This window comes from Hyaena hyaena, unplaced genomic scaffold, assembly GCF_003009895.1.
Source record: "Hyaena hyaena isolate Hyena2069 unplaced genomic scaffold, ASM300989v1 scaffold_846, whole genome shotgun sequence".
Lineage (NCBI taxonomy): Eukaryota > Metazoa > Chordata > Mammalia > Carnivora > Hyaenidae > Hyaena > Hyaena hyaena.
In genome coordinates this window covers 15,132-34,243 of record NW_024081478.1, presented here as the reverse complement: position 1 = coordinate 34,243, position 19,112 = coordinate 15,132, and the positions used below count along the sequence as shown (strand labels likewise).

Here is a 19,112-nt window from a genome sequence, read left to right as displayed (position 1 = left end):
TAGTTGTCATACAGTGTAATATTCATTTCCAGTGTACAATATAGTGATTGAAAAATTCCATACAGTGCTCATCACAAGTTCACTCTTTAATCCCCATCACCTATATCACCCATTCCAACCCATCCCCACCCCTCACCCCGTAACCATCAGTTTGTTCTCTATAGTTAAGAATCTGTTTCTTTTTCTCCTTTGCTTGTTTGTCTTATTTCTTAAATCCCATGTATGATTGAAATCCTACAGTATTTGTCTTTCTCTGACTTATTTCACTTAGCATAGTACTCTGTAGCTTCATCCATGTTGTTGCAAATGGCAAGATTTAATTCTTTTTATAGCTGTTTGTTTAATACATACTTTCTGTAAGAGCTATACCAAGCATCAAGGACATAAGATCCCTGCTCCTAAATTTTTTTCTCCATGGAGAAAGAAACACATGGTATGCTGAGCACCGTTTTTGGGAATTCTTGAATTACTTTTTAAAGTAGGGAATATTGTAAAGTTTTCAATGTCACCTTGATTCTTGGAGAAAAAAATTATATGTGGGAGTCTGCCTGTAGGTAGTATTACTTGGCACCAAATAAGTACACAGATATTAAGTTATAATAGATTCATTCTTTTTGTTATGTTGCTATTAACAAATGAGTTAAGTGTCAAAAGAATCCACTTTTCCTCCTACTGCTTAGGAGAAAGAAGGTATGAGAATGTTGGATTCATTTTATTATTTCTTTTTAATTTTTAATGGTCTTAAAATACTCAAGTAAATTTAATCAATAAAAATTGTTGTTGCCTTTCTTATCTGTTGTCATATTTATAAATTAGCGGGATCCCCCAGAAGAGGAAATACCATTTTGTACTCTAAAGTCCTTTCCAGCTGCTATTGAACACACCATACAGTGGGCAAGAGATAAGGTGATAAAGATCTTTTTTTTTCCAAGAAATTTTTCTTTGAAGTGAAAAGAAGATATATCCAATATTTAACTTTTCTTTTTTTCCCCCTTACAGTTTGAAAGTTCCTTTTCCCATAAGCCTTCATTATTTAACAAATTTTGGCAAACCTATCTATCTGCAGAAGAAGTTTTACAGGTAAAAATACATTTTAATATAATCTCAACACTGTCTCAGTGTAATCTTATTTGCATATTGCCTACAAATAGTTTATTTTGCCTCTTGAAAGAAAGATTATAACATCATTATTGTACATAAGTGCATGAGGAATCTTGACATTAGCAAGTCACAAATGACCTCTTTTTGTAGTTTGTATGAACTCTGTGGAATTGCCATTATTTGACCATGCTTGACCCACAGAACAGCAATTCATATGATTCAACCTAAGAAAGATGTCATAATGATAGCTTTGTATAATAAAACAATTTGTTAAACTGGAAAAAACCCAAGGTAAGCCCTATTGAAAATTTTATGAATAGATGGTAGTGTTAATACTCTCATGATGAGGCCAACTTATAAAGGTATTTTCTTACTTTTCTTTATTCCGACACTAAACAAACCAACTTTTTAGTGTAAAATATTACTTGTAGCACTTCTTATGTTAAGTACATATGTAGTACTAATAATTTACAGGTAGCAGGAAATGAGGTTAACTTGTCAGATAAGAAACTTTACAGTTGAAATTTCATGTAATGTCTTTTCCCATTCCCCCTCCAAAAAAGGAGAGAAAGATGGAGAAAAAAAGGCAGGGACAAGGAGCTCACGGTGAAAAACTTAAAATCATAAGTCACATGGCTGATACTTCAAACTTGGGCTAATACTTCCCAGAAATGGGTGTGTATGTGTGTTTACTTGGAGATGTACTTATTTTGCCTTTTTTTTTTTCCCTCTCATTCTAGAAGATACAAGCTGGACACAGTTTAGAAGGCTGTTTTCAAGTTATTAAGTTACTTAGCAGAAGACCTAGAAATTGGTCCCAGTGTGTAGAATTAGCAAGATTAAAGTTTGAAAAATATTTTAACCATAAGGTAGGTATGCATTATAAAACATTGAGAAGAGTTATGACCTTGGTTCATTTAATTGCTACTGAATTAATTTCTTTGGACCAAAACATCTACTCTTTCTTTCAGGAGCTTTTTCAAAAATAAGTAGTAAGTTAAGTGCAAACAAGTGCAGGGCTCAGAACTAATTTCTCTTTGAGTGTTAAAAGAATACATTGAAACTCCATCCATTGGTTACACATATAACTGATCCTTATCCTTCTCTGTGCAGTATTGGGTTTCAAATAATGGGTCCCTTCTAGAGAGTAAGGCATACATTTCACCAGTAGTGTAAAAGAATTTTATTGTTCACAATAAAGCAAAAAATTGAGAAAATAGATTCAGTCAGAAATTGTGTAGGGGCACCTGGGTGGCTCAGTCGGTTGGGCGTCCGACTTTGACTCAGGTCATGATCTCACGGTTTGTAGGTTCAAGCCCCATGTCGGGCTCTGTGCTGACAGCTAGCTCATAGCCTGGATCCTATTTCAGATTCTGTGTCTCCCTCTCTCTCTGACTCTTCCCCTGCTCACACTGTCTCTCTCTCTCTCAGAAATAAATTTTTAAAAACGTTAAAAAAATTTAAAAAAAGAAATTGTGTTAAATTTGGCCTTTCCCACCAATATTCAAAATCACATTTTATATCTCTTTTGTGTCTGTTTCCTCATTTGCAAAATGGGAATATTGTTATATAATTAAATTATAGTATGAGGATCAAATGGGTTAATACATGCCAAGTGTTTTGAGTAGAACCTAGCCCAGAAATGCTCACTAAATATTAGCTGTTATTCCTATCCCCTATTACTTGCACTTGTAGAATGTGTCCTGCACTCTCTCCTGAGTCTCTTCCTCTCTTCAGGCTCTTAACCTATTAGAATATAAAGTAAGTTCATCTTTTTTAAAAAGTCTTTTGATTAGACTTATCCTTGCTTTTTGCTTCCTTCTTTGCTCTGCTAAGAAAAGTGGTCTTGTAATTACTGTTGTGTTAATGTGTCTTCTTTCCCCACTTCTATTCAAATTATTTTTACCATTATTATCAGTGATCTCTTATCTCAAAATCTGAAGAACTCTTTTAAGTCCTTATCTTTTATACTTTTAAAATCTTTTTCACAGAAAAATTCAACTGTAGAAGTAGAAAAATTAGTATAAGTCTGTAATCTTATACATAAAATGTAATCCCCATGTAATCTCCATAAGTCTGTCACCCAGGTTTACCAAGTTTTGTTAATTTTGTATCAACTTGTAGATGTTCTCCTTTCATCTATATACCATCCCTGATAGTTTTGAAGCAAATCTCGAACATCATTTATCACTTCTAAATACAAAATACTGTATATTTTTACCAGTTTCATTTTTGTTTTAAGAATTAGCTATTTGAAAAGAGCAGAATGGTATGTAAAATATGCCACATTTTGTGTAAAAAGTGATAAATTACAGGTACCTGGGTAGTTCAGTCAATTAAGCGTCAGACTCTTGTCTTTGCTCAAGTCTTGATGTCAGGGTCATGAATTAAAGTCCCAAGTTGGGCTTTGCACGTGCATGAAGCCTACTTAAAAAAAAAAATGTATTTTCATGTTTGCTGCGGATGCAAATAAAGAAACTATAAGTGTTGATAAAAAGTAGCAATAGAAGTTATTCCAGGTATAGGAGGCAGTAACAGGAGAATGGACAGAGGGAGTATAAGAGTGGCTGGAAACTTCACTGTATCTCTTTTTATGCATTTAGATTTTTTTTTTTTAACTCAGATTAAGTAATGATTTTATTTTATTTTTTTCTTTAGGCTCTTCAGCTTCTTCACTGCTTTCCTCTAGACACACGATTAAAAGATGGCAGTAAGTGTAACCAAGTGTTGAGAAGAATGATTAATATAATTTATTACTGGATATATACAATGAAAATAATATTTTGTCCTTTTTTTAGGCTTGTTTTGGCAGTCACCAAAGAGGCCTCCATCTCCAATAAAGTTTGATTTAAATGAACCTTTGTAAGTATTTATATCTAGTTTTATATCCATCCTTCATTGTAAATTTCTTGACTGTGTATAGGTTTACATGGCAGGGTGAAAACCTCAGGGTCTCTAAGTGTTAAATTAGTGCATCCCTGTTGATCTAAGAATTAGCATGTTAGTCTGTCCAACAAAGCCAGCCACAATCCTTCTCACACATATGTGAATCTGTTTATTTACATGGTAAAATAACTTCATTATTTTTATCTTCTCTAAAGTGGACCCTGAGTGCTACCTCTCTTTTTTTTCCATAAGAAAAAAAACAAGAAATGACAACAAATATTTTCCTATTATATGAAGCCAGTATTTTAAAAACTTCAGTTACATGTTAAACTTTGAGCTTGTTAACCTTCCTTTTAACTCCATTTAATTTTTTCATCTGGTGCTTATGTTGGGCTTTTAGTCACTTTATCCTGACTGCTTCTCTGTAAAACATATTTTTGTTTTTAAACAAACTCATCTGCTTAATCTGAACTTAGTGTATGCTCTTTAAAACCAAATTTCTAATTTTTTGTGAATTAAATGAATTTTTTTTCACTAGTCTAATTTTTCTACTTTTTGCCACTCCTTTCCTGAATATTACTACTTATGAGGATAAATATCTAATATTTCTTACAGCTTCTGAAATGCTTTGGTCTAGACTAGGACTTCATTGCCTAACTTAAATATTCCTGTAACAAAAGTTCTATGATTATTTTCTTCCACATTTCAAAAGGCTATAGTTTTTGATGAATTAAACATCTTTAAAACTGTGCATTCATACTTTTTGCTTTTTTGCTTTATTTTTTTATTTCAAAAGGCACTTCAGTTTTCTTCTGAATGCTGCAAAACTGTATGCTGCAGTCTATTGCATTCCATTTACAGAAGAGGTAAGATTACCTTCAAGCTCTAGCAGGTGATACAAAACCAGGTAAAAATTAGGTGACCTACTAGCTAATTGCATCACCTACATTCATCTTGAACCATTTAAATATTTTTCTGCTTCCAAAGGTATGAATTCCATTCATTTATTTCTTTTCTTGAGTCCACATTTATTGAGTCTAACTTTGTGCAGGGAACTTTATAAAACAATGGTGAGATAGTCTCTGATCTCAGAACACTCAGTCTGATACAACCAGTCCTAAAATTACCTTTTTAAAAATGAATGGAAAGAACTAAGATTTCAGGTTTGTTGACACATAGTAATTTTTCACACATACCACTACTGCCCCCCCCCTCAGCCTTTATGGATGATATTTCTAGAGAATAAAGGTAAATGTCACAAATGGATGTGGTCTAAATAGTCAGATGATAATTTATTCAAATATTTTAGTGTGATAAAGGACCTTGTTAGTCCAGAATGTTTTAGAATTCAGGATTTTTTAAAATGTTTGTTGATAAAATTATTTTTTAAAAAAACAGGACTTATCAGCAGATGCCCTCTTGAATATTCTTTCTGAAGTAAAGATTCAAGAATTCAAACCTTCCAACAAGGTATGTTTAGAAATTTATTCACTCAGCAAATAGTTACTGAAATTTTACTAGTGTCAAGTCCCATTGTCAACCTGGAAAATCCCTTAGTAAACAAAACAAAATTCTTCCTGTTGTGGAAGTTATAGTGTCTAATGGACCAGAGACAGACTATACTATAATATTACTATAGGGCTTAGTGCTAAGAACCAAAACTAAAACAAAGAAATAAAGGATGATGGAACTGGTGTCATTTTCTGTGGGATAAAAGGGGAAAGCTTCTGTGATACAGTAATATTTGGGCAGAAACTTGAAGAAGCAGTGGAGTGAGCCGTGGTATTATGTGGTGAAAGAATAACGCACACAAGCAGGAACAAGTTCAGAGAAAGGCCTTGAAAGATTTGAAGGCCAGGATTTTTCTGAAGGAGAATATTCAAGAAGAATGGTAGACAGTGAGATAGGAAAGATCCTTGGGGTTATGATAAATACTTTGTAATTTATTAGGAGATAAGCTAGTGGAGGATTTTAAACAGAGGACACAATCTGGCTCATATTTAAAAGGCTGACTCTGGCTGTTGTGTTAAGAATGATTATGTGGGACATGAGAACGGAAGCATGAAAAGCTATTAGGAGGATATAGGCAAAAGATGATGGTGGTTTGAATGAAGTAGTCAGCAACAAGGTAAATTACGATAAGGTATATTTTGTAGTAGTCCTGACAGGATTTGAAAGGGACTGGAATTAGATCATAAGAGAAAAAAAAGATTGTTTATTTTCTTAGTTGAAAAAAGAAACACAGTTAATAGCTCCAGATAAGGAGAAGTTGTTTAAGGAAGTTTGAGCAGAAGAAAAAAGGTGTGAAATAATTGTTCAGGGGAATGTGAAAGTCACTTACTAGAAGATGTAATAGAATGTTGAGACAGTGCTGAGGATCCACTTCATGTTAATCCACGTAATGTATTACACTAAATGTGGCTGGAAAAAAAGACATTTAGCTGCCTAAGTATTTTTCACATGGCCATTGTATGCCTTTTTTTATACACTCTAAAAGTCACCCACAAAACAGTCCTTTGTTCCTCTTACTCTCTAGCAATATTGGAAAATAATGGAATCGTGATTGCCTCCCCATAAATTTCAAGTAAGAAATGGTGTGTGCAGTCTTCTAGTCTTCATTTTTATTTTAGAGAAAAGGAAAAGTTGGAGCTATTTGATTCTGTACAGTAAATGGGTTTGCTGAATGAAATGTTCATGACTTGTAGTTTATCAAGAATAAAAGAACAGAGAGGCAAATAGAATGCCTATATAAAGAAGTTTCTGGTTATGGAATGAATAAGTCAAAGAAATAAAAGTTACAGCATAGGAAAGATAGTCCATGATAGTATAATAGCATTCTGTTGTGACAGATGGTAGCAACACTTGTGAGCACAGCATAATTTATAGAAAAGTTGAATCACTGTATTGTACACCTGAAAGTAATGTGACATTGTGTGTCGCTTATATTCAAATTAAAAAAAAATTTTTTTTAAAGAAATAGGTTCCTAGCCGATATTCCTAATGGACAGAACTGCTAGACAGAAGCCAAAAGAACTCTGTCAATAACTTTTCTGGTCTTTAAAGCTCTTCAGTGTTTTGTGGCTTCAGTTGCTTCTTTCTATATCAGAGTTTTGGTGTAATAAATTTTCCTAAGCAATTTAGCTACAGTTTCAGTTTTAACATGAATTAATGAGCTTTTCACAACTTGAAGCAACTCACACTGAAGCTTCAGAGTCTGGGACTTCTAGTTAACAGATACCAAAAATATCAACTGGACACTCTGGCAAATAAAAGTTTCTGCCTCCTTAACTCTTTAATATTTCTTAAATACTTAATAACAATATTTAATCTGTAAAGGCACACGTTGAATGTATAAAATACAGAGAAATAGTATTTTTAATTAGTGATGATGTAGATGGTTTTTTGGTTTGAAAACACGAACTTGACTGCCCTTGTGGAATGTCTAATAAGTAAGTTCTTGAAGATAAATGACTTAGAAGTGCTGCTCTGAGCATGCATCTATATGAAGAATTCTTTAGGAAAGAACTTCTTTAGGACATTCTTTAGGAAAGAAATTCCTTGTCAGCAATCAATAAATATTTAAAGGAGGCCCATCTTATATATTTTATGGGTTTCTTTAGAGACAGATTAACTGCTCTGCACTAGTTAGAATTATGCAATTTGGTTTCGGTTAGATTTGTCAGAATCACAGATTGTTAATTAATATTAACTTTATTTTACTGTGGAATTTTAAAAGGGATCCATATGAGCTCAGATTTTATAAGCTATTCAGTGAATATTTTAACACAAGCAAATTTGTATTAGATATTTTGAAGTTCTCTCCGTGAACAAGATAAAAATCCCTGTTCTAAAGGTTTACATGTCAGTGTGAGGAGATAGATAAAAAAACAAATACATAAATAACATAATATTACTAATGGAAGGTGTAAAATACATTGGACCATAATAATAATGTGACTAAACTATATAGAGGGAATATCTTCTCCATGTGACTTATTTAGTAAAACAGATCTGGTAATCAAACTTAGATATAGGATATAATAACATTAATGATAATGTTTGTCCATGTATTTAAAGGTTGTTCAAACAGATGAGACTGCAAGGAAACCAGAGCAGGTTCCTATTAGCAGTGAAGATGAGAGGAATGCTATTTCCCAGCTAGAGAAGGCTATTTCATCTAATAAAGCCACCACAAGTAAGGGGAAATCTTTATAAAAATGGTTTGAACTGGAGGGAATTTTTGTTTTCATTACACTCAACACCCAAACGCTTATGGGATTAAATAATAGCTACTATATTAGTGATAATTGATTTCATGATCATATGAAAGTCACTGTTCATCTTTAACTGTGACTAAATTCATTATTTTTTTCACCATTGCCCTATCCTCAGTTGCTGAAATGTAAGTCTGCTTTCTTGTCGTTGTTCTGACTGTTTTAGTTATTGAGGTTGTACTGTGTAATTCTTTTCTTTTTTTAATGTTTATTTATTTTTGAGAGAGAGCACATGCACACAAGTGAGAGAACAGCAGAGAAAGAGGGATTGAGAATCCCAAGCAGGCTTCACATGGTCTGCGTGGAGTTCCTCTATAGACTAACACTTAGACCCAGTTAAGTCACTAGGATAAAAAACTATAGAGAGATTTCTTCTTGGCTTTTTAGTCTTCATAGTTACACACAGGGAATATAACCTGACCTGAATACATCCTTACCAAATGGTTTAAAACAGAAGGAAACCAAACTTTTATTCCTTAAACACAGAGTCATTCACTCATGTATTTTAGAGTCATTTATTCATGTAAATACACCATCTTGTATTTACATAAATCAGTAGTTTCCAACTTTCAGGATTTTTGTTCACAGACAGTAAAATTCAGACAAAAACAACCTAGGCTTGCCACCTATTTATCTTACAAATAAAATATAGATATGTTAATTTAGTAATTAAAATTCTAGAAAAATTAAAATTCTGAAATTCTAAAATTAAAGAAACTTCAAATTTCTTTCTCATTTCATAACATATCAAACTATACCTATCTGTAAAATGATTTTTGAGAACCACTTATCTAGAAATATTTCAGATACATATTTATTTTGAGAGAGACAGAGACAGCGTGAGCAGAGGAGGGGCAGAGAGAGAGAACCCCAGGTAGCCTCCACTGTCAGTGCAGAGCCTGACATGGGGCTCAAACTCACGAAACTGTGAGATCATGACCTGAGCCAAAATCTAGAGTTAGACGCTTAACCAACCGAGCCTCCCAGGAGCCCCTAACTAACCCTGTTCTTAGTTATCAGAGGCAAAACGTTTCAAAGTAGTATTTGTGGAATCAATTTTTGAACAATACCCAATGTTACCTATTTTATTCATAAACAACAGCAGATGTGGTACATGGCTTATTTCCTATTTCTTAGAAAGGATTTTTAAATATAGAAACTTCTCTGATTTAGTCATATCAAAGCCATCATTTCCATATCCTTCAATAACTAATTTCCTAGATTTTTCTTGTAGTTTTCAGTCATTTAAAAATGTAAAAAAGGAATATTTAAGAGTAGTGAATCCGCATTGCCTTTTACCTAATAAAACCTTTACAAAGGGTGCCTCGGTAGCTTAGTCAGTTTAGCACCCAAGTTTGGTTTTGACTCAGGTCATGATCTCATGGTTCATGGGATCATTCCTCGCTCACAGCATGGAGCCTGGGATTCTCTCCCTCCCTCTTTCTCTGCCCCTCCCACAGTCATGCTCACTCTCTATTAAAATAAATAAGTAAATAACAAACGCCTTTACAAGTTACTACAAAACTTTAATTTTTCTGGTTGTTATGATCAGGTGACCTTCAGATGGCGGTGCTTTCATTTGAGAAAGATGATGATCACAATGGACACATAGATTTCATCACAGCTGCATCAAATCTTCGTGCCAAAATGTATAACATTGAACCAGCTGACCGTTTCAAAACAAAGCGCATAGCTGGTAAAATTATACCTGCTATAGCAACATCCACTGCTGCAGTTTCTGGCCTGGTGAGTTTATTCTTCTTTGAATGGAAACGCTGCCTTTTCATTGCCTCTTAGCCTGTCTTCCCCATTATACCACCCTAGCCAGTCACTCATATTGTAGAGAAGGGGTGATACGTACTGATTTTATAATTTTAAACTTTAAGATTTCTAAATCTTTCTAAATGTATTTCTAAAAATACATTAGATCACATTTTGAAACTTTACATATATACAAACAATTTAACATAAAAATTAACCTTTGTCGTAGCACCCAAGTGGCTCAGTTGGTTTAAGCATCCATCTTTGGCTTAGCTCATGATCTCACAGTTAGTGAGTTGGAGCCCCGTGTCAGGCTCAGTGCTGACAGTGTGGAGCCTGGAGCCTGCTTTGGATTCTGTGTCTCCCTCTCTGTCTCTCTCTCTCTCTCTCTCTCTCTCTCTCTCTCTCTCTGCCCCACCCCTGTTTGTACTCTGTCTCTGTCTCAAAAATAACATTAAATTTTTTTTTTAAATTATCTTTTGTCAAGACAGTATAATTTTTCTTACACACAATAATCCTCTTAGTCATTCTTATATCCTCCATATGAAGCAGGTACTCTATTTTTCTTGAATAAAATGAACTGCTTTAATGGTTGCTCTTTGATTATATTGAGTTCTTAGCCTTGAAAAAGTACAATCCTGTTAGTGATTCAGATTTCTTAACATTTAATCTTTCCTTAACCCAGAATCTCTAGGGTGGCCCTATTTGTTATGATGTACTATAGTGTTATACTTAGAAGCTATGTAATTATCTGCCCCTTAATTAAATGATTTTAGACTATTGTATTTCTTGAGTTCTGGTGTCTTCCAAAATAGGAAGATTACACGATCAAGTGAATTTTTTAATGATTCTGTTCACCATATATAGAACAGGTGAAATTTTGAAAGCGTAAGATCATGCTAAAAGTAGAAAGATTTATAAGAAGTTTGTTATTTCAGTCCAGTAGCTGCTTTTACTCTTTACAGAAAAATGCTTGAGGAGAATTTTGGAAAATTAAATAGATACATTGGAAGTCATGAAGTTTTAGGCTCTTTATATAATCAGATCACCTTCTTTTATCTAGGTTGCATTGGAGATGATCAAAGTAGCTGGCGACTGTCCGTTTGAAGCTTACAAAAATTGTTTCCTTAATTTAGCCATTCCAATTATAGTGTTTACAGAGACATCTGAAGTAAGAAGAACTGAAATCAGGTATGCTTGAAGATCTATTTCTCTTGCATAATGAGAATGAAATAAAATTTTTACTTTCTAAGAGGAAAAAGTCATAGTTTTACCTCTCCTTTTTTTCTGTATATCTAAATCCTTGCCATAACTTCAAGACTAGATCAGTGGGGTGCCTGGGTGGCTCAGTTAAGTGTCCACCTCTTGATTTTGGCTCAGGTCATATTGTAAGATCAAGCCCTGGGTGGAGCCTGCTTAAGATTCTCTCTCCCCCTTTCTCTACCCCTCTTCCATTAGTGCTCTCTGTCTCTCTTTAAAAGAAAAAAAAAGGCCAAAATCTCCTCTTCAAGCATTTCTTTTTTTTTCAATTGAGACATAAATTGACATGCATTAGATTAGTTCCAAGTGTTCAACACAATGATTCAACACCTGTATGTATTAAGAAATGATCACAGGGGCACCTGGGTGGCTCAGTGAGTTGAGTGTCTGACTCTTGATTTTAGCTTAGTTCATGATCCCAGGGTCCTGGGATAGAGCCCCATCTTGGGCTCTCACTTAGTGTAGAGCCTGCTTAAGATATTCTTTCTCTCTTTCTCTCTCTCTGTCTCTTACTCACTCACTCTCCCCGTCCCTCCCCATCCCCCCCTGCCACTTGCACTTTCTCTCTCTAAAATAATAATGATAAATAAAATCACAAGTTTAGTCAACATCATCACCGTATGTATTTAGCAAATTTGTTTTCCTTGTGATATAGTCTTTTAAGATCTACTCTTAACAACTTTCAGCTAGACAGTATAGTTAATCACCATGCTGTACATTATGTACCCATGACTAATTCATCTTAAAGCTGGAAGCTTGTACCTTTGGACTCCCTTTGACCATTTTGCTCATCCCCCACCCTCACCCCTGGCAACTCCCAATCTCTTGTGTGTATCTATGAGTTCAGTTTTGCTTTGTTTTTGGTTTTGTTTTTAAGGTTCCACATATAAGTAAGATCATACAGGTATTTGTCTTTGTCTTGACTTATTCACTTAGCATAATTCCCTTGACGTCTATCCATGTTGTTGCAAATGACGCTTTTTTTTTTTAATGGCTGAATTCTATTCCTGTGTGTGTGTCACATTTTCTTTATCCATTCACTCTCATTGATGGACATTTAGGTTGTTTCTGTATCTTAGCTATGGTGAATATTGTTTCAGTGAACATGGAGGTGCTGATAGGTTTTGGAGTTATTTTCATTTTCTTTGGAAAAAACCCAGAAGTTTGAATTACTGGATCATATGGTAGTTCTATTTTTTTTTTTTTTTTTAATATTTTGAGGAACCTCCATACTGTTCTCCAGAGTCGCTGCACAGGTCTGCATTCCCACCAGCAAGGCACAGGGGTTCCCTTTTCTCCACATCCTCACCAATACTCGTTATTTCTTAACTTTTTGATACTAGCCTTTCTAGCAGGAGTGAAATAATACCTCATTATGGTTTTTTTGATTTGCAGTTCCCTGATATTTAGTGATGTTGAGCACCTTTTCATGTACTTGTTGGCCATCTGTATATCTTCTTTGGGAAAGCGTCTATCTATTCAAATCATCTACCCATTTTTTTATCAGATTGTTTGTTTTTTTGCTATTGAGTTGTATGAGTTCTTCATGTATTTTGGATATTCAGCCCTTATCAGATACATAATTTGCAAATATTTATTTCCATTCAGTAGATTGCCTTTTCATTTTGTTGATGGTGTTTTTTTGCTGTGCAGAAGACTTTTAGATTTCTCTGCTTTTGCTTTTGGTATCAAATCCAAAAAATTATCACCATGATTGATGTCAAGAAGCTTCATACCTATGTTTTCTTGGAGTTTTATGGTTGTAGGTCTTACATTTAGGTTTTTAATCCATTTTGAGTTAATGGGGCTTAAACTTATAATCCTGAGATCAAGAGTCACATCCTGTACCATACTGAGCCAGCCAGTCACCTCTTGAGTTAATTATTGTATGGTGTAAGACAGTGGTCCAATTTTATTCTTTTGCTTTATGCAAAGCATCTCTGACTAAACCAGCCATAGAACACTCACAGAATTTAACCTGCCACATTATTTAGTATTGTACTTTCTTATGGTTTCATCTATGTTTTTCTAATTCAGATGAGTTAGAAGCCACTATGGTGTCAGAGTAATGTATCATGAGATTTAGTATCTAATTCCCAAAACTATGTGACAGAGCAGAACAATTCCCCTCGACCTCCATTTTTCACTTTCAGATTAACAACAACCAAAAACTTGAAACATCTATCTTGGCAAGAATGTGAAAAGCCCTCTCTTCATGTATTACTGATGAGGGTATAATACGGTGTAATCCATAATAAGGGACATGAGTGCTATATGTCAAATTTACAGATATATTTGCACTCATCTTAAATAATACATTTACAGCTAATACAGATATTCATTCTGACATTGTTTATCATAGCCAAAGATTGGAACAACCCAATTGTTCAGTAATAGAGGACTGTAACATCCGTATAGGAAACCCATGCAGCTATTTAGAGAGAGAGAAAAAATTGTTTCCCTAAGACACTGATTTATTATGAGATACTGGAAGGATCAAGTTACTGATAAAAGTGTTTACCTTGGGGGCATCTGGATGACTCAGTCAGTTAAGCATCTGACTCTTGATTTTGGCTCAAGTCGTGATCTGGCAATTCGTGAGTTCTAGCCCTTTGCAGGCTCTGCACTGACAGTGTGGGGCCTACTTAGGATTCTCTCTCTTTCCCTCTCTCTCTCTCTTTGCTTCCTCTCTCCCCACCCAAGATAAATAAATAAACTTAAAAAAAAAAAAAAAGTGGTTACCTTGTGTGGTGTCATGGGGAGATAAGTTGTATTTTTTTTCCCCCTATATCATTATGTAGCTAAATCACAAATAATGGACTTCTGGGGTTTTTTATTATTACTAAAAGGAGAAAAATTAAGATAATTTGTTTTGAATATTTTTCTACAACAGAAATGGAATATCATTTACAATTTGGGACAGATGGACTGTACATGGAAAAGAAGACTTCACCCTCTTGGATTTCATAAATGCAGTCAAAGTGAGACACTTATTTACTTAGTTCATTAGTTGGAGGTTTTCATAAATAATATTTAGCAGAAGTTTGTTTTCTATCCTTTTACTGATTGTAAACATTGTTACCCAGCATTTTATGTTTGGACATAGCTTTGATTGTTTCTCTTTTGGGTAATCACATTTAGGAGAAGTATGGAATTGAACCAACGATGGTGGTGCAGGGAGTCAAAATGCTTTATGTTCCTGTAATGCCTGGTCATGCAAAAAGATTGAAGTTAACGTAAGTAGTGACCATTATACCAGAATATTCACAACAATTAAAATATAAGGAAAATCAAATACAGAGATTATCAAAGTTGAGATAAAAGTATGTAATTTACTCCTGTGTAATGGCAATAATATCGTAAATGTACCAAACTCAACAGGCTACCTCTCAAGAGAGATTCATAGGATTATAATATCCTTGTGAATTTATTGTAGTTCAGATCCAGTTTGTAAGCTAATAAGCCTAGAAACCTGATTTGGTTAATACACCATGTAAAAGTAGAAACACATAATGATAGGCCAAAGAGACTGAAGTATAAAATAAAAATGCCATGAATGTTGCTTTCATTCATTTATTCAAAATATGTTTTTGAAGAGTGCCTGCTATGTGCCAGGTACTTTGTGGGCACTAGGGATACAGCAGTGAGCAAAGTAAAGTCCATGCCCTAATTGGGTTTGCATAATGAAGTATGCAAACCTCTTGACAAGTATATCAGATGGTGGTAAGTGCTGTGAAGAAAATAATGCAGAATAAGGAGTGTTAAGTTGCTGTGGTATATTGAGTAGTTGAGGTATTCCTTCAGCCTGTCACATTCTCACCAGATACGGTGGCATTTGAGCAGAGACCTAAACGAACAGAGGGAACAGAAAAGGCCAGTCTCAACAGTGGTCTACAAGGCCCTGCTTCCAAGTTACCCTTCTCAGTTTCATCCATACTTGTCTCACTTGCTCACAGTATACCAGCTTTGCTGGCTTCCAGCTATTTTTTGAATAGTCCATTAATGCTCCTGCACGGGACCTTTGCTCTAATTGTTTGGAAGAGGCCTATCCCTATTTAAATATGTTTATGCTTCTCTGTGTGCTCCCCACCAGAATGCAACCTTCACAGATACAGGACTCTGTAATTGATCTGGTCATGGATATATCTCAAGGACCTACACCAATGCCTGGTAGCAATAAATATTTGTTATTCATTTCGCATTATGTTCAAATATCAAATCATCAGGTTGTACACCTGGAACTAATACAATGTTATGTGAATTATACCCCAATTAAAATTTTTTAGTTTTTTAATAAAAATTAAAATAAAAATATTTGTCATATGAATAAATGAGTCTGCTTGAAAAGTGCTTTAACCAATATGCAGGTTTTACTATAATTACCAATTAATGAGATTAATCACTTTTTAGTTATTATAATCCAGGCTTACTGATCTGTAACTTTAAGAAACAAAATCACTATTACATAGAGAAAGTGTTAATTTGCTTTACCTTATTTTGTCATTAGGATCCCTGAGTATCTCTTGGATATGTTAATAATAGAATTTACTGTGTGCTACCTAGATGAAAGCAGAATGTGTGGGATTTAAAATTTGGTGCAAATAATTCATAATTAAGTGCTTTATAGAGTTGGCCAGTATTTGCTGTCTCCAGCATGATAAACTTTGTGAATGTTCTTTTACATTTTATTACATTTTTCATTTAGCACATAATTACTAAGTACCTAATAAGTGGCTAGACAAGCTTGGCTTTGGAAAGATCTGGGTTCACATCCATCCCCAGCTACTTAACTTGTTTTGTCAAATTGAGTAGCTTACCAAACTTTTTTGAAACTTAGTTCTCCATCCATATGTAGGAATAATTGTGCCCATAGCTATTAAGCATTAAAATAATTGTAAAGACTAGCAATGTAATAGCAACCAAGAAGTAATTCCATAAATGTTACTCCTGTTAATATTTTGTCATTGTATATCTTTATCAAATAGCCTGTGCCCTCAGGGAATTCATGGTCTACTTTGAGAAAGTGACATGTTCATCATTAAAATGTAATTGAATAATTAGTATAAAAAATAAAGATTTTTACAGAATACTGTAGGTACTACTTACTCAAACTTTCACCTTAGGGTAGATTTCATTTGAGCTAGGATATCAGGCAAAGCAATAGCTTATGCAAGAGCATGTGCCTAATAAAAAGTGTGCATGATCTGTTTGGGAAATCAGTATTTTGGATTGATTTAAGGATGAGATGGTTAAGAATGGTGAAAAGACTGAGAAGTTATAAATGGTACAAAATACCTTTGTAAAATGGAAAGAACTATTATTGAGAATTAAATAGAGTACATAGTTCCGAGTTTAGCATGAGATAGGTACATGGTATAAGATGTATAATATTAAGCAAGGACGTAAAATTGAGTTACACTTTAAGAGAATTCTGGCAACAGAGGTGATTGGAGGTAGGAGACAGCTAGCTAATCCAGTAATCTAAGGATATATAGATGGTGATTTGACTTAAGAATGTATCAGTGACAATAGCAATAATAAAGTGTTTTTTTTTACTGACCAGGATATACATGGAATATAAGACAAAGGTAAAACTCAGGAATGTCTTTCACTGTGATTAGCTTGCATTTGAAGATTTAAATCTAGCTTGCTTTTTACTCTTCACATAGAAATGCTTGAGAAGAATTTATGATGTCTCCACACTTTATAGGGAGTATGAGGATAATTCATTTTTCAAAACAATGCTTACATTTTGGTTTTGTGTGTGGGTGGGTTTTTTTGTTTTGTTGTTTTTTGTCTTGTAACAAATGGTCTATATTCTTTATCAGTACTTAGCAGTGTTCCAAATTGATTCACTGTTAGGTAGATGAATATCTTGAGTTTAGTGAAGAAAAATTATAATCTATGAAACCAGATGAATTATTATATTTAAAAATAAATGTGAAGTCTAGATATAAATCCAGATTTTCTGGGCAACATTAAATAGCAAATCACTCTTTTTATTTTATAGAATTTACTAAATCATTTGTCCTTGATTATTTTTCTTAGGATGCATAAACTTGTGAAACCTTCTACTGAAAAGAAATATGTAGATCTTACTGTGTCATTTGCTCCAGACACTGACGGAGATGAAGATTTGCCTGGACCTCCAGTGAGATACTACTTTAGTCATGACACTGATTAACAGAAGATGTCTTAAATTTACTCCAGGACTACTTGATTTTGAAAAGATTGCACTTAATTCAGGAATGAAAAAATCAACTCATAGTATTATGGATTTCTCTTTGATGAAGCCTTAATTTAAGGGAAACATCAGTAGAAAACTACAGTGAAGAATTGTAAAGCATTTTGGCATATAATATATACTTGTCTAGTGCTTCATATGTGGATATGATCACAAGCAATTTTGAACTGGACTGACATTTTATAATGCTTACAAAACATTTATGTATTAACCTCTGGATGAAAAGAAAAGAAAATATGTATCCGTCACCAGAAGAGATAAAAGATCAAGAAATTGAAAGTAACAAATGCAACTATCCAAAAAATTTAATCCTATTTTATGAATTTCCTTTTGTGCACTATTTGAGGCCAAGTTTTTCCATACAAATAGTGTTTGGCACCCTGCACCTCTCATAATTAGTCTTTGAGTTTAACACCAGTGGGAAGAGGAGAGATGGTAGCAGTGGATAAAGAGTAGACATTTTAAATTGTACCATTACAGTTTACTGTCCTGTTACCTCTGCTAATTTAACTACAGTTTGTTAGTATCACTGTCTCCCAAAAATCAGGATCGTTGTTGATAGCATCAGTATTGTAACCCATGAGCAGTAGGTCAGATGACACATGTTAACTCGGATTAAATGTGAACAGATAAATGCAGCTAATTTAATTCTTCAGTATGCCTTCTAATGTGGCTATTTTATTTATTTGGAACTCTAAACCTGACTGTCCTAGTATAGAAGACTAAAACGTTTTGTAAAGGGAGTGTCCTTAGAAGTAGATGGAAACTAGAAATTAAAAAAATCATTACTAGTTGAGTCTTGATTTTTTTTTCTTCCAACAACCTAATGGACAGAAAAAATAATACTTTATTTTAAAGGGAATCGTATTTTATTCTACATTCCCAGAAAAGGCGTTGACAAAGATAAAAATTTATTTTTTTAGGTCTTTATTGATAGAATACTTTGTTTTCTGAAAGGAGATATTGCAGATTATCATTATAAATTCTTTCATTAAAAGGACATAAAATGTACTCAACACTGTAAACTTGGTAAAAACAGCAAGTGTTTCTTTTATTTCTAAATCATGCATTCTAAAGCAGTTGGCATTTTATAACCACAGGAAGTCATTTACCTCTACCTGCTTTTCTTCTGATCTCCTGTTCAGACCATTAATAAGTACTTTGATAAACTAAAGAGTAGCTTCACATCAGTATTACTTCCTATTTGGTATCTTCTTATACTCTCTACTTAACTTTCCTTTTATTTCATTTATAGTTTAAATTACTTGGTCAACCACCTGTATTGTTTCATTCTTTTGTAAAAGTATCATCCAGTTGGGAAAATATATTTGGGAGTAGAGGGTGAATTTGTATGAATAAAAATATACTCTGCATTGGAGACAAGGGTAAGTGGACAGGTTGAGTTTAAAGGAAATGGATACCTTTGAAATAAGTAATTTTTGTTCAAGTGTAACGTTTAAAATTAATTTTTTAAAGTTGAATTCAGGAACATCAAAGCTCTATGACTTGGAATTCTTGAGGCTAGCAATAATAAAAGGGCTTTTCTATAAAAAGCCTCTTCCCCACTTTCAATTTCCTTTGTATGA

The 19,112-nt window shown here is 33.8% G+C and overlaps 1 protein-coding gene across 1 annotated transcript in view; it reads left to right on the top strand.

Moving 5' to 3' along the window:
- The window catches only part of UBA6 (ubiquitin like modifier activating enzyme 6), an 81,709-nt gene extending 63,392 nt beyond the window's left edge, over positions 1-18,317 (top strand). Inside the window, exons 21-33 of the mRNA XM_039219897.1 lie at positions 817-906; positions 1,000-1,080; positions 1,842-1,970; positions 3,760-3,811; positions 3,900-3,963; positions 4,784-4,853; positions 5,386-5,457; positions 8,065-8,182; positions 9,814-10,007; positions 11,086-11,213; positions 14,176-14,263; positions 14,424-14,518; positions 17,331-18,317. Coding sequence (XP_039075828.1) covers positions 817-906; positions 1,000-1,080; positions 1,842-1,970; positions 3,760-3,811; positions 3,900-3,963; positions 4,784-4,853; positions 5,386-5,457; positions 8,065-8,182; positions 9,814-10,007; positions 11,086-11,213; positions 14,176-14,263; positions 14,424-14,518; positions 17,331-17,466 — 1,317 coding nt within the window. The 3' untranslated portion in view covers positions 17,467-18,317. The remainder of the gene's footprint in view (positions 1-816; positions 907-999; positions 1,081-1,841; positions 1,971-3,759; positions 3,812-3,899; positions 3,964-4,783; positions 4,854-5,385; positions 5,458-8,064; positions 8,183-9,813; positions 10,008-11,085; positions 11,214-14,175; positions 14,264-14,423; positions 14,519-17,330) is intronic.
- Positions 18,318-19,112: the final 795 nt, after the last annotated feature.